Raw genomic sequence first — 16,129 nt, forward strand, 5'->3', positions numbered from 1 at the left:
ATAATAAATAATTGTAATAATAGCAATATTGTATATATAATATATTTAATATGGTAATATGTAATAATATATTTAATAGTTATTAAATAACTTTAAATAATATATTTAATAATAAAAAGTAATAAATGTAATGATAAAATAAAAATAATATAAAAATATTAAAACAATACTATATAATAACATGTGCTAGGCAACTATTTTACATCCTCCAACTCTTTAACTTTTTCTTTGAAAAAGAGACTCATTTACTTATTTTGTGTATATATGTGAACACATGTATGCTATGACACATGTTCAACAATCAGAGAACCACTTGCTGAAATCCTTTCTCTATTTTCATTCTACACATCCTGGGAATCAAACTCAGCCTGTCAGTGTTGGAAGCAAGCACCGTTACCAGATGATCTGTCTTGCTGGCCCTATTTTTCTCCCGTAACTTTTTCTCCCATAACTTTCTTTTTATATTAAACACTGTGTGTGAAAGCTATGTAAAGCACCTGGTAGAGATAAGAACCCATAGAATGTTTCTGGGATCTTATAATCTAATGTTCTTTTATGTTTCGACAAGCCTAGCTCCAGAGAACCGAATGGTAGGTAGCTATGGTCTCCCTGTCTGCAGTCACCAAACATGCTCACAGAGCATGAGGCTAGGGGGCCACACGGTGCACACGAAACTATTATACTGGTGGGGTACAGACTGGTTGCTTAAACTATTGTGGCATTAAACTGTATCTGAAGGGGTTAAATCATAAGAAAACACACCAAAAAATATTTCTGCACAGGAAATATAAGCCCCAAACCTCTAATGGAATTAATCGCCTAATTAAAACATTGCTCATAAATTACAACTAGATTAAATGGCTAACTAATAAATGCTTTTGTAACCACAAGTTATGGCAGGCATGTAGCCCATAATAATCTCCAGGCTCCACCAGAAGCTTTCACTTGAGGTAAAAAGAGGTGAAGCTTTGGAACTTCATTTAGAGAATTTCTGAAATTGACTTTGCATGTGCGTGTGCACATAAACAATTGCATGTGTGCGAGGGCATGTGTGTGTGTCCACGCGCCCGTGTGTGTGCATGTGCGTGAGCGTGCGCGTGTACGTGCGTGTGTGTGTGTGTGTGTGTGTGTGTGTGTGTCTCGCACAGTAAGTGAATGAAGTAGGAGGGCCTCTGGGAGGGAGGCGGAGCTGAGGGTGGGCAGTGAGCAGGACTACAGCAGCAGCAAATGTGTTGGAAACAAGTAGAGGAACTGTTTATTGCTGCTTCAAAACATCTCCTGGGGGCTGGAGAAGTGGCTCCGTAGTTAAAATGGCTGCCTGCCTGCTTTTCCAGAGGACCCACATGGCAGCTCACAACTGTCTGTAACTCCAAGATCTGATGAGACATAACAGACAGGCAATGCACATAAAATAAAAATAGTTGGGTTTTTTTTTTTCAATTTTCTTATATTGGTCCCTAGTTTCTTGATGACTACATAGATCCCAGATTTCCCTGGTTAGAAACTGAAGCTCAGGGGTAGAGCTATAGCTGAGTGCTGGAGTATCTATCTAATGCGTGTGGGCCTGGCTTCGACCCCTGGGGGGGGGCAGAGAAAAGGGGGGAAGGCATTTAAGATTCAAAAGAGGGCTAGAGAGTTAGCTCAGTGGGTTAAGAGCACTGACTGCTCTTCTGAAGTTCCTGGGTTCAAATCCCAGCAACCACATAATGGCTCACAACCATCCGTAATGAGATCTGCTGCCCTTTTCTGGGGTGTCTGATGACAACTACAGTGGACTTACATATAACAATAAATGAATACATCTTTAAAAAAATATATTCAAAGGATAGCGTGACTGAGAAGAATAAAAAGCATACCACTGTGGGAAAACAGACGCAGCATTGTGGGAAACAGATGGAGATGCCTCAGAAGATAACAAAATTAGAAATAGTGCGTGGTCCATCAATGCAACTTCTGTGTGTATTCAAAGGTAACAAAATCATTACCTTTCCTTTAATGACTCCACTCACTTTTTTATGTATGTGTGTGGGAACGCGCATACAATGGCGTGCACGTGTAGTCAGTGGACAACCTTCGTAGGTCCCCAGGGATTGCCAGTCTCGGTGACAGATGCCTTTACCCACTGAGCCGTCTCCCCAGCCCTGATTCCTTGAAGCATGTCTGCACTCTTCTATTCATTTCAGTATTGCTCACACTAGCTAAGAGCCGGCACAACCTAACTCGCCATTGACGATTATGTGCTTAAGGCTAGCCTGGGCTACATATCAAGTTCCAGGATGGCTCAAAATAAACAACAAGGAAAATCTGCCCTTTGCAACGACCTGGACAGCCCTGGAAGACATTCTGTCCCATGAAATACGTGAGTCACAAAACACAAACAGCATGTGATGTCACATGTGAAATCTGAAGTCGGCTTGATAGTAGTATCTCATTGCAAAACCTTTGTAGGTAGCTATAAAGTTTGGGGGTGGGGAAACAGATAGATGAAGGTATAGAGTTTTATTCATGTGGGTGAGTGAATTATGGTCTCTAATGCACAGTGTGGTGACTATAACTGATAGCAGCATATACATGAATTTGTTAAGAGAACAGATCGTTAAGTGTTTTTAACACACACATACGACAGACAGACATGCTAATCAGCTTGTGGTAATTATTGCAACACCATCACATGATAGCCCTTCAATGCGCATAGATTGTTAACCATACCTCTAAAACGGTGAGAGAAATTGACACTCATTAAGGAAGACAGCACCATTGCCCTCATTAGGCAGAGGAAGGGCCAGATGGAGACCTCTCCTGTGCCATCTGTCACACCTTGGCAGAGGCAGATGGCAAGTGGGTTTTGGGAAAGGACAGTGGAGTCTGGCTGGCTTCTCTCTTGGCAGGAATTGTACCTGATTCCATTCCATCACTTCCACTACCCAACCCTCCTCTCTCTTGGTCTCTAACCTGCCTCAGACAGCTCATTGCTGGAATAGCCTTCAGAATCGAGTGTAGATGCCCACAATCAATCGGCTGGAATCATGGGGTCATGACTTTGGGTGCCTGGGTGCTGGAGAGGAAGGGACATTGACATATGGTGGTTGTTCCTAGTGTTTGTCATAGTGGCTTTCTGATCTTCTAGGACACAAAGGAAGAGTCCCAACGCCTCCTTTACAGTTAAGCTACAGCCATGTGATGAGCTCTAGCCGGGATACTGGAAGCAGAAGGGATGTGCATCTTTCCTAATCTATGATAGGTGGGGGGAGTGTGTGAGCTTCCGACCCTTCTGTGTCCCTACAAGCCTTAAATTACACTAAAAGCAGCTCTTAAGATGAAGAAAGGAGAGAGGTATGATGGACAGAGAGGGAAGGAGGGAAGGAAGGAAGGGAGGGAGGGAGGGAGGGAGAGAGGGAGGAAAGAAGGGAGGGAGAAAGGAAGGAAGGAGGGAGGGAGGAGGGAGGGAAAGAGGGAGGGAGGGAGCTAGAAGTGAACACCAAGTTCCTCCTCCTAGTTCCAGATTTTAATATTTCCCCTTCCCCTGCTCTGACGAACTGCAGTTTTAACCAGGGTCAGAACCAGATACTAGCAAACTGGTAATTGTCCATGGGATCAGCCCTCCCCTCTCACATGCATACTGTTTTCCTTACAAAGACACCAGTCATGCTGGATCAAATGCACCCGATAATTTCATTTTACCTTCCTTACTGCTTTCCAAACCTTGTCTCTAATTACAGTCACGTTCTGAGACACAGGGAGTTTGAGCTTCAGCATATGAATTCAGGGGTGGGGTGGGGGTGGGGCGGGGCACAATTCTGTTCACATCAGAATCTATTTCCAACAAGATGGTGATTACATATCCTGCCCAAGCCACCTGCTGAAAGCCACCAAAACTCCATTTAGAATATGCAAAACACCTTTTTAAAATGCATCACAGAACAGAGAAAAAAATATATGCAGAAGCCCCAAACCAAAATGAAATGGAGACCTAGTTAAATAATAGGCACAATGAAATGGATAACATTTTGCGGACTCCTACAAATTAAGAGTTGGTTTGGTTTGGATTTAGCCAGACATGGTGGTTATGCCCTTAATCCCTACAGGAGCAGGCAGATCTCTGTGGGTGTGAGGTCAGCCTGGTCTAAATAGTGAGGTCTAGGCCAGCCAGGGCTGCACAGTAAGACTGTGTTTAGATGTATTTTTTAAAAGTAATCTAAGACTGGTGTTGTTCCTAGGGGAGCCAAAAGCTTTCTCTGATGGCCCATTGCTCAGGGAGGAGCCCTGCACCCCTCCCCCGCCTGAGTTCAGTCAGGCAGAAAGATAGCCAAGCATTACATTTGTAAGTCTGTGGGTCAAATATCTGAGAACTACGGCGCAGACTCGGTCTGTCTGCACCGTGATATCTGGTCCCCATCTGAGGAAAGCATGAACGCCAGGGTGGCCGGGGAAGAAGCTGGAATCTTTGAAAGCTGATGCACTCTCTCATGTCTCATGACTGGTGCTGCCTGTTAGCTGAGGCCACGGGTTCAAGTGCCCACCATAAGGAAAGATGGAGTGGTAGATACTGTTCTGGGACATCCAACGTACCATTGAGAAGCATGTTTCGGCTAAGTTTTGTATCAAGTTGACACAAGCTGGAGTTATCACAGAGAAAGGAACCTCCCTTGAGGAAATACCTCCATGAGATCTAGCTGTAAGGCATTTTCTCAATCAGTGATTGAGGGGGGGGGGGGTGGAGGTCCCCTTGTGGGTGGTAACATCGCTGGGTTTGGGTTTTTTAAGAGAGAAGGCTGAGCAAGTCAGGGGAAGCAAGCCAGTAAGGAACATCCCTCCATGGCCTCTGCATCAGCTCCTGCTTCCTGACCTGCTTGAATTCCAGTCCTGACTTCCTTTGGTGATGAACAGCAATGTGGAAGTGTAAGCTGAATAAACCCTTTCCTCCCCAACTTGCTTCTTGGTCATGATGTGTGTGCAGAAATAGAAACCCTGACTAAGACAAGTTTTTTTCCTAGAAAAGTTGTTCCCCACCCCCAGACAAGTCTTCTAAAATATCAGCACAAGATCATAAAATACATAAAATTCGTAAAGCATTTTATATAAGAGGAAACAGAAGCAACTAATAGAATAATGCTACCACAAAACTTCAAACTCTTTTAAGCAGAAAATAAAGTAAGTCGGCTGCCGCTCTGCCCTGTAGGGGTAGCGAGCTGGTGGTTGCACACTTGGCTGGGCTGGAGGGAAGGAGGCTTAGCCCGGGTGACTGGTGCACTGCAGGGCCTTGGTCCTTAGTAAGTGCCTGGGTAAAGAACATACACACATGGGGGACAGCTTCAGAGAACTGGTTCAGTTTATGGGGGGGGGAAGGTACTTATGCCCCTGGGGAGGTGGCCAGGGTCTCTGGGGCAAGGTCTGTGTATGGCCCTGTACAATTGTCTATGACGGGTGTTGGAAGATACTTCATCTGCACACTCAGGGAATAGGGGGTCTGAGAAGGGAAAACCTTATAAGGTCAAACAAGGAGTGAGGCCTGATAACAGTCAGGATAGTAAACTCTTCCTTGGCTTGATGGTGGGGCAGCTGACTTTGTGGTCCACGCTGGGAGAGGGGGGTAGCCAATGCCTGCTGTCCTCATCTGAGTTTTCCAGGGTTGAAGCTCTCCTTAATCCTCCCCTAGGGGTCACTATGGTCGCACAGTAGGTTAATATGTTAACATTACATGATTGGGTTCTAGAAGGATCCTACTCAAGACCATAGACTATATATAGACTTACTATGTCCTTAAATGGTGGAAAGGTACTGAGACAGCTCTAGGGTCTATAAGAGCCTCACTTTCATGAGCTAAGCACCAATGATAGGCTATTCTTTTTTATTTGGTTGTTTGATTTTTAAAGACAGGTTCTCTCAGCGTGGTCCTGGCTGCCCTGAAACTCACTATGTAGGCCAGGCTAGCCTCAACTCAGAGATCCTCTCAACTGCTTCATTAAGGGCATGCACCACCTCACCCAGCGAGGCTCCACCTCTCCCTCCTTCACGCCTTTCCTCCCTCCCTTCTTTCTTTGGTTCCCCCCCCCCACACACACACACACCTCTGCAGACATAGTTTCCCAGTGTAGCCCTGGCTGTCCTGGAACCCACTCTGTAGTCCAGGCTGGCCTTGACACAGATTACCTGCCTCCTCCTAAAATGGGCTGAAAAAAAGGAATGTGCCACCACTACCCAGCAAGGTTTCACCTCTTAACTTGATAATATCAAGGTGTTAGGATCTCAAGACATGAATTTAGGAGGAACACATATATTTATTCCACAGCAACGTAAAACAATAAAAGAAGAGTTTAAAATATAGGTATAGAGCCTGGAGCGATGGCTCAGCAGTTAAAACATGTTTTCTTTGAGTAATATCCATAATTTGCACTTATCTGTGGTGATGTTATCAGCAGAGAAAGCAGAAGAGAAATGTAGACAGTTTCCAGAGGAAACAAATGCATTTTAAAAATCTAATCTTTCTTATTTATGGTAAATGTGTTCTAAGTGTTTATATAAACAGTATGTCAACAGTTTTAGAACTTCTAAAATGTGAACAAAGAGATAAGTTCTAACCAATAAGCTAAAAATGACCTTAAGTAGAAAAATGCCCAACTTCATAAGCAATCCAAATAGATGATTTATAACTGAGGAGCTCAAATAGCTTTGACAAATAAATAGAAAACTACTCACTCTCACTAGCCAATTAGGGAAACAGAAGGCAATATTCCATTTCCATCTAGAAATTTTGTAAATTCTCTTAGAATTAGATAGCATGCTCAAAGCTGCTCACCAGAAAAGAGATGCTGTGTTATGCTTCAGAGAAGCTGGTTTACAATGAGATTCAGGAATCCCATTCCCTACGGACTATACAGCTACAAAAGAAAAGGAATGCAGTTAAAGAAGTCTTTTTTTTTTTAATTAGAAATGCTTTTCTTTCTCTTCATCCCTCCATTCATGCTTCCTTCTTTTCAATTATTTGCCGCCTCAGCAATTCACCTGTTAGACCGAGTCAGCACAATGGGTGTCCCGTGGGATGGGACGGAGGAGAAAGAAGAATGGTGGTCTGTCCAGGAGGGCAGTCTGCCTGTGGTGGGAAGAGGGAATCTCTGGAGATGGGAGCCTGGCACCAGCACTGATGGAGGAGAGGATTCATATGCATATCCAGCCCTAGCAGGAGGAGAGGATTCATATGCATTTCCTAAAGAGGGGCTCCGGAGCTCTGGGAGGAGGGATTTGCAAGGTGCAACAGGGGCGGCAGGTTGTGTGCAGGAGCGCTGATCGATCAAATGGGCGTGGTGGCGCAAACTCCAACGGCTTTAGGACTCATTCATTACTGGAGTGTCACGTGCCACAAGGTCACAACTTCAGAAGCACCTCAAATGACTGTCTTACTTGGTAGAATTGCTTCTATGACAATCATAACACGTAGCTAAGTCAACACGTGTGGGACCGACTGTGAAGGCAGCCTATGTTCTGGTCGAGCAAGACCGGAGACCCAGCAGGTGTTCCTGCAAGGGACAGAAGGCCTGTTGGCCACGCTCTCAGACACCAGGCTCCTGACATGAGGCCTCAGCTCCATAATTCTGTGGCCATCAGTCACGTAGGGCAACACCCCAAGTCCCTGGTATTCTGTCTGGTCTCCACCCCCACAGTTACCTGGCAATAACCAGGTGGGCCTGGCCCACTATAAAAAGGGCTGCTTGCCCCCTCCTCTCTCTCTTGCCTCTCTTACTCTCTCTCCTTCACTCTCTTACTCCCCTCTGTCCGCATTCCCTTCCTCCTCTCTCCACATGGTCCTGGCCAGCCTCTACTTTTCACTCATCACAATTCTCCGCCAACAGCAGGTCTTCCTCTAAAGAGCATCTAGTCTCCTATAGGAAACCTCTCTGCGCTTCCAGACATGGTCTCCGCCAAGCGAAGCTGAGCAGCCAACCAAGCCAAAGACACTCTTCCCCACCGGAGCCAGCCGGAGCTCTCCTTTCCCTCTTTTCCCTTCGGTCCTGGGTGGAAAGCGCCCCTCGGGTCCCACCCTGTTCTCAGCTCTTCCGCGGCATCCAGCGGTGTCTGTGGTGCCCAAGACAGAGAGCCTGTGTGCCCCAGCCTCTGCTTGGCCCAGGGACCCACAGCCCAGCCCATTATGTTCCCCGGGGACCCCAGACTGCTCCTGCCCCACCCCCGGAGCTGGGTTCTGCCGCTTCTCACAGCCCAATGTCCACCCAGCGGTGGCGTGGGGTTCACACAGTCCAACTCCCTGCGTCTGCCTTGCCCAGGCAGCCATTTTAACGCACAATCCTGCTTTTATAATTGGATAGTATTATTTGCTGAGTCATGATTTTGAAAAATCCCTACTGCATGCCTGTGTGACTTTTCCAGATTTTCACAAGAAATTCTCCATTTTCTTTCTAAAAGCAGTCTACACTGGTATCAGGTATACATGCAGTACACATATGTACTCTCGGGCAAAACATTCATACACATAAAATTAAAGAAAAGTGTTTTTAGAATTGGGGTTACAAGCAATTGTGAGTTGCCATGTGGGTGCTGGGTTTGAACCCAAGTCTTCTGCAACCACAGCAAGAGTTCTTAACCATTGAGCCATCTTCTCATATCTCTATATTCTTTAAAAAATATATTTTTTAAGCTGGGTATGGTATCATATACCTTTGATCCTAGCACTTGGGATGCAGAGGCAGGTGGATTTCTATAAGTTCAAGATCAGCTTGGTTTACACAGAGAATCTCAGGCCAGTCAAGGCTATCTAGTGAAATTCTATCTCAAAAACAAAACAAACAAAACCCCAAACAACAACAACAAAAATCAAACAAAAGCAAAACAAAGATCTGCTTTCAGGTGTAAGTATGCGTCTGCATCTGTGTCAGTGTGTGGTGAGCGTGCTTGAGGGCAGGTGTTCAAGGGAGCCCTTGGATTCCCGGGAGCTGAGCTACAGGCAGTCACAGGCCTTCCAACCTGAGTTCTGGAAACTGAACAGACCTGGACACTGCAAAAACATTACAGGCTCTTCACCACCTTCCCTGCCCCTCTTCCTCTGCCCTAACCACATCACAACAATCTAACAAATTTCCCCTCACCCTTTAGATTTGTTCAAATCCAACCTTCCCCTAAGAATTCAAATTCAAAGTTTCCTGTTTCGAAGTTTCACTGAATACCTCCCCCACACACACCTCATTTACTCTGTCTTCTATACACCACTAAGAACACATAGCACACATTGAAGAATTCATAGAAAATACGTACATATACAAGCTTTTTTTTAAAATGGGGAGGGATATACCTACACTTGACCTTTGCTCAACGCTGAGAGGTGGTGGGACACTTATTATGACATAAAAGGCACACTATAATGCAACAGTTCTCAACCTGCAGGTTGTGACCCCTTAGTGTTGGATGGCCTTTTCACAGGGGTCACCTAAGACCATCCAAAAACATGGATATTTACATTATTATTCATAACAGTAGCAAGATTGCAGTTATAAAATAGTAACAAAATAATTTTACAGTTGCGGAGTCACCACAACATGAAGAACTGTTTTAAAGGGTCGCAGCGTTAGGAAGGTTGAGAACCACTGTTCTAGTGACTTCACACTTTCCTGATTTTATTAAGAACCTAAATCAGAAGACAGGGTTAGTACCTATACTGCAAATGCGAGAATAGAATCTCAGGGAGGCTGCATCATCCTCAGTTATTGAGGAAACATTAGAAAATACTTAGATACCAGTGACTGTAAAACTTAAGCCACATCATTATGCAATACAGTTTTTCAGTACTGGCAATAATCACAGTATATTGTAACAGTTGAGTTTGTTACTCTCTTGAGTTAAATTCTCAGTATAAAGAGGGAATCTTAGCTTCTTTCTTATTCTTAGCACCTATAGAGTATCTGGTGATAAAAGTGCCCTGTGTTTTCTTCTGGGATGAATACATGAAAATTGTTCAATAAAACAGTTCAATAAAAGTTCAAAGTACTTTGTGATAGTGCACGCAAGTGTGTGGTACAGACAGGAAAGAGTTTTCCGGAGACTTGAGGATTAGAGATCTGGGCTCACTGTAACATTTTCTGAACATTTATTCTGGTCTGGAGCAACATCTTAACTCAAGATGAGAATTTGATGAGTTGCTCTGAGAAAACACTAGAATAAAGAAATGGGATGAACAGGGTGTTCTTACAGTCTGTTAGAGGACTTGGCCTCAATATAATGCAGAGAGAAATAAAGCTTGGTTTTGATGTGAAAGATAGGAGCAGTTTGTGGAGCATTTTGGGAGTCCCATTTTGAGGAGTTTGTAAAGCAGAGGAAAAAGACTAAAACCATGACTTACAGTTTCAAGCGAACTTTTCATCCTAGCACAACCAGTACTGAGTGAACCCAAGTGTTCATGCCTTAAGTTCTTCCAACTGTAATTGTTTCTTATTGGCATTCATCTGCTTGAAGTGATTAATTCCTGTGAAAAGAACTTAGCACACCATGGGCATTATAGTAAATATGCAGTGAATTTTAGTTATTGATATCGTAGTTATTAATTGGAGCTGTCCATTAAAAATGCATTGTATTAGAATCGTTCTAGGAAGACTGTTCATTCTATCACACTTGAGAGGCTTAGAATTTGAAGGCAAGCTAGTGTTGAAAGAATCCTGACCTATAACTTTTAAAGGTCTTGAACAGAATCCTGTGGGTGGGAAGAAAGCACTCTGGGAAATGAGTTGAAGGCAAAAACTCTAGAATTCAGGAAGGTACTTAGACCAGTAAGACATAGGGAGTGGAGACCCTGACTTAGGGTCTCCATTGAATCCTTGGCTCTGAGCAGTTTAGATGGCTCTGACCTTACTGTCTACTACTTGAAAACACTAAGAACAATGTCCAGGGTTCTGTTTTCCTACGTCTGTTGGCTGCCGTGTCTAGATCAGTATTGATCCCTGGGTTGCACTGAGCCTCAGTAACCACAAATCATACGTCGCTAAGAAGGAAAACCCACGGGTGAAAGGTCTTTAATGCAATGAGCTCAACCACCATCTCTGAAGTAAGTGACCTGTTTGCAGATGAGCTCCAGCTTGAACCTGATGATCATCTCCAGGCTGACTCTGTGGGGCAGCGAGGCAGGGCTGGACTGCAGGCATAGGTCAAACACAGCACCTGCGTTCCCCCTGCCCAGACCATTGTGTAGAGTGTCACTTTCAGAGTTGACACTTGATTTGCTCCTACTGCCTTTCCTTGTTGATGTGGAAAATACTTGAAACCACTGAACTTCATGGTGAACTTTACAAAGTGACTTTAAGTCATATTCTGACATTTTTAGTGATTAGCTGTGAAATCCTGAATCTCAAAAAACAAACAAATAAACAAATAAACACCCTTTTTCTTCACCTGGATGTGTCTGACTCAGCAACTTAGGATGCTGGAAAATCAGGGGCCACCAAAGGTCAACCTGAGACAGTGGCTCTTCATTAGGGTGTCTAAGGCTGATGAAGACCACAAACTGGACATGTGTGAGAGTGCGCAAAGGGAGGTGAAGCTTTATTAAGAGAAATTAAAGTGAGAGAAACTCCCTAGAGCACAGTGGTACCCGAGAGGAAAACCCACTGCAGCGGTTTGTTTCTGGAGTTTTGTAGGACTCATTACAGAAACCGGGTAAAGACTAAGGTTTCTGTTGGGCTGGTTCGCTCTCTGTGCTATCATGAACTGAGTCATGAGCTCTATGCATGTTTCCCTGGCCCATCCCCATGCTGCCCGCCCATCATCTACCCAGTCAGAGGTGCTTGAAACCCTTCCTTTACCATCTCTGACTTATGCTTTGTTAATGGCTGACCTCCACTGGCTACTACCTATCCCCAGCGATCCCTGATACCATTGGCCTTGTAGGTATCTGACTGGCTGTTAACTAAACTGGTGTTGTTTTTGTCCTCATGCTCATGTGGTCAGTCTTTAACCTCTGCCTTGGACCTAACACTGTCACAGTTACCAAAATGCAGCTGCATTTGGTCTTTGTTTATGTATCATTTAACTCCTTGAGGTGGTCTCCTTCCAGGGATGGGGGAAGCCCTCTTGTTAGAAGGCATTGCCATTCACAATTTAGTGTGTTATAAGTAGCTACATTAGAAGTAAGATTACACAAAAGGGCAACTTTGCCTTGCATCTATTACCAGGAGAAGACCTGAGGAACCAGCCAGCCTCTGCCATTCTCAGAGCCCCGCCCTTTTTATCTAGAATTTAGTTATCTCAGCCCCATGGGCAAGCTCTTTTCTCATTCTGTGTGTTCCTGAGTTCAGGGTTTGAACACTGATATTTCCTTTCACCAAGCATCGGTCTTCACTGTAGCATTCGTGATCAACACAGAGTTTTCACGATGAGCCGTTTTTCCCTTCCGCCAAGAGTGGAGTAGCTCCTGCCTCCTGTTAAAGTGTAATAAAAGGAAAAGGTAGGCATTCAAAATAAGTTCAGGAAGCTAAAGGGATATCTTGGTGGGTAAGTGTAAATATAACTTTTAATATACATTTAATCTGTAAATCAATATGGTGGCTGTTTTTCTTTACCTTAGCTAGTTCTCCAAATAATGACACAGAATAACCAGAATTTATTCTAAAACTTCACCTCAATATCGGGGCAGTCAAATGTTCTATCTTAACCTCTAAACTAATCTGGCTAACTCTGAGCCATGATCCTAAATAATACTTGCAATTAGGGCTTTCATTGTCCAGTTGAACTCTTAAGAACTCTTTCTTTCTTCCCCCTCATGACTGAACTGAATCTCTCTCCTCTCTCTCTCTCTCTCTCTCTCTCTCTCTCTCTCTCTCTCTCTCTCCTTCCCTTGGCTGGTAGAAGTTCCACCCTGTTCTCTCTTCTGCCCAGCCATTGTGATCAACATTTATTGACAAGAAAGAGAATAAATGGTAAGAATTGTTTACACAAACTTGAGACTGGAGATTTTCTTCCTTCCTTCCTTCCTTGCTTTCCTTCTTTCACTCTCTTTTATTTGTTTTGACAGGAGAATCTTGACCTAAAACTGTCATGTCCACATTGAAACAACATATGAGGGCAGAGAAATCAGCATTTGAATAACACAACGATAACTCTACACAGTGCACGAAAACATGCCTACAGGTAAGAACAGCACTCAGCAAGCATTAGAATCAATATTTTAATTCCTAGCACCCATATAAAAACCTAGAATTGCCAAGATACCTGGAGATCTAAGAGCTTGTTTGCCAGGCAACCCAGCAGAAAACTGGCAAGCTTCCTGTTACAGATAGAGCCTGTCTCAAGGCAGCAAGGCTAAAGGTGACAGAAGAAAGCACAGATGTCCTGCTCAGGGAGACCTGCCAGCACACTCACGGATACGTACCACAGCACACAACCACACCACGCCACAACCACAGCATACCACAAGCACAATGCACCACAACCATAGCATACCACATCACACCACACCCTCATACCAAGCAACCAGCCTAAAAACACCTTCAAAGCCAGGTGCAGTGCATTAAGCCTGCAAACCCCGCGTGGGTCAGGCAGAGGCCAGAGATCTGGAGTTTAAGGGAAACATTGGCTACAGGAAAATCTGCCTTAAAAAGGCAAAACAACACTGTGAGTTTTAAGAGACTGTAGGACTCACTGGACAAAAGGCACAGAAAATTGCAGAAAAAATCCAGCTAGAGAGAAAAATGAGATGACAACACGAGATTAAGGGGACAGTTGGAAATCTACATAAAGAATATCAGAAGAAGAAGAAAAAGCCTGGCATTTAACACATTAGGGCAAGCACATTTGAAATTATCTGAATAAAAATAATAAAGTAGCAGCAATTAAACAGTCTTCTTTAACATTTTTTTTTTCACCACAGGATTAAAAACGAAGCTTGAGAACTTCAGAGCTGCAGAGGGGGAAAAGTCAAGTTGCTGACAGAGGAGAGACACCTCTAGAGGGAGAGCAAGGCAGGGATGCCCATGCTGCTGCCTCCAGCAAGCTCCGTCATCTTCTCTTGAGAGACGGAGATGTGAACAGGTCACTCTACAGACCACTGTCAGCACCACGGTGGTGCAAAGCCAAGGGGCAGCCTTGGCAGAGCTAGAGAAGAGAGAACACCGGCCGGAGAGTGAATACAAGCAGGTCAGTGTTGGCTTTGTTAGAATCCAGACAGCGCAGACACAGAACACAGAGTTTGAACAGCATTTAGATGGAGTTATGAACAAGGGTGCTATGTTCGCCCAGGGGTAGCAATCTCGAGTAGCTGTTATCATCCCTAGGCTTGATGGCGTAGAGAAGGAATTAATTACTGAGATGCAGAGAAAACTGTGAAAACAGCGAGCGAGAATGAATCCGTAGGAAACTGGTACCGAAGGGATAATCCATTTCACTCTCCTCTGGATTTTTCGCAGTGGCTCTTGGCTGACTCCACTTAGAAGAGTTGTGATTTGGATGGTGCAAACTGTTTGCTCATAGCAAACAGATAGCGAGACAAAACATCTAGCACAAGCTCGTTTTTGTTTTGTTTTGTTTTATTGGATATTTTATTTCTTTACATTTCAAATGTTGTCCACCTTCCTGGTTTCCCTTCCACAAACCCCCTCTCCCATGTCCCTTTCCCCTGCTTCTATGAGGGTGTTCCCCCACCCACCCACCCACCTCACCACTCTAGCATTCCCCTACACTGGGCCATCAAGCCTCCATAGGATCAAGGGCCTCTCCTCCCATTGATGCTAGACAAGGCCATCCTCTGCTACATATATGGCTGGAGCCATGGGTCCCTCCATGTGTACTCTTTGGTTGGTGGTTTAGTCCCTGGGAGCTCTCGTGGGTCTGGTTAGTTGATACTGTTGTTCTTCCCATGGGGCTGCAAACCCCTTCAGCTCCTACAGTCCTCACTCTAACTTCTCCATTAGGGTCCCTGAGTTCGGTCAGATATTTGGCTACTAGCATCCGCATCAGTATTGGTCAGGTTCTGGCAAAGCCTCTCAGGGGACAGCTATGCCAGGCACCTGTGAGCAAGCTCTTCTTGACATCAGCAATAGTGCCTGGGTTTGGTGTCTGCGGATGGGATGGATTCTCAGGTGGGCAGTCTCTGAATGGCCTTTCCTTCAGTCTCTGCTCCACTCTTTGTCCCTGACTGTCCTGGATCTCGCTCTATAGACCAGGCTGGCCTCAAACCCACAGAGATCCACTTGCCTCTGACTTCTGAGTGCTGGGATTAAAGGCCCGTGCCACCACTGCCAGGCCCAACACAAGTTCTTCACAAGAATGAAAGAGGGTTGGAAAAGTCATTGTGAGAAAACAGGGAGAGAGCCAAGAAATGACAGGAACTGTCACACTACATAAGAAGAACTGCTTGACACCAGTTAGTACTTTAAAATAAGACATTTGTTTTTATGTTACTGCAAGAACAATATATAACTCTCAGGTTTTAATTTCTGATAATCCCCGTCTTCATAGGCAATCTCTGAATTCAATGAATTTTAAAAATACCTCCAGAATCTTTGTATGTCCAAATACATTTTTATATAAACAAATCATCACACGCACCATACAAATCTGAATCACGTGATGGCCTTTGAATCCAACCAAATCACGTTAAAAATTTCTCTGAGATGTATTGAATGCTTACAAGACACAAGGAATTTTTACACATTGAAAAGAGAAAGTTTGTCATTTCATTACTTTTACATTTGAGTGGAGAGTAATGGGAAAGGAGCAGGCAAATAAATAATATATTTTAGGAGATCACAGAAATTAAAAAAAAAAACTAGATAGATGGGGATTATGGGGGAGGCAATAATGAATTTTTCCATGTGAGAAGTCATAGCTTCGACCAGGCAGGTAATGAGGGAGGTGCTGGACCTGGAGGCAGGGCAAAGCAGAGCCCACAGGTGTGCATGGAGGTATCCTCTGCGGAACTCTGAAGGGAACTCGCTGCAGGTTGTTTCCTCAAACTCTCTGCCCTGGTCCTCTATTGCCCGGAAGTCCCATCTCCACCAACCACAACACCTGAATCCCCCACACGCTCTTTGGGTTGGGTTCAGGCAAGAGAGTTAGCCAGAAAGAGACGGGGGGGGGGGGGGGGGGGGAGGGGGGCACAAATGGAAGACTTCTTTCCCTCCCATCTCTTGTTCAGCAGTTT

The 16,129-nt window shown here is 44.5% G+C and overlaps 1 protein-coding gene across 2 annotated transcripts in view; it reads right to left on the reverse strand.

The window, feature by feature from the left end:
• Positions 1 to 12,295: 12,295 nt before the first annotated feature.
• Positions 12,296 to 16,129, reverse strand: part of Septin11 (septin 11) — a 142,230-nt gene continuing 138,396 nt past the window's right edge. For both annotated transcript variants that reach the window (XM_052198474.1, XM_052198472.1), the window contains one exon: positions 12,296 to 12,410. In XM_052198474.1, the coding sequence (XP_052054434.1) occupies positions 12,311 to 12,410 (100 nt within the window). In that variant the 3' untranslated portion in view covers positions 12,296 to 12,310. The remainder of the gene's footprint in view (positions 12,411 to 16,129) is intronic.

The sequence above is a fragment of the Apodemus sylvaticus genome, chromosome 11 (genome assembly GCF_947179515.1).
Source record: "Apodemus sylvaticus chromosome 11, mApoSyl1.1, whole genome shotgun sequence".
Classification (NCBI taxonomy): domain Eukaryota; kingdom Metazoa; phylum Chordata; class Mammalia; order Rodentia; family Muridae; genus Apodemus; species Apodemus sylvaticus.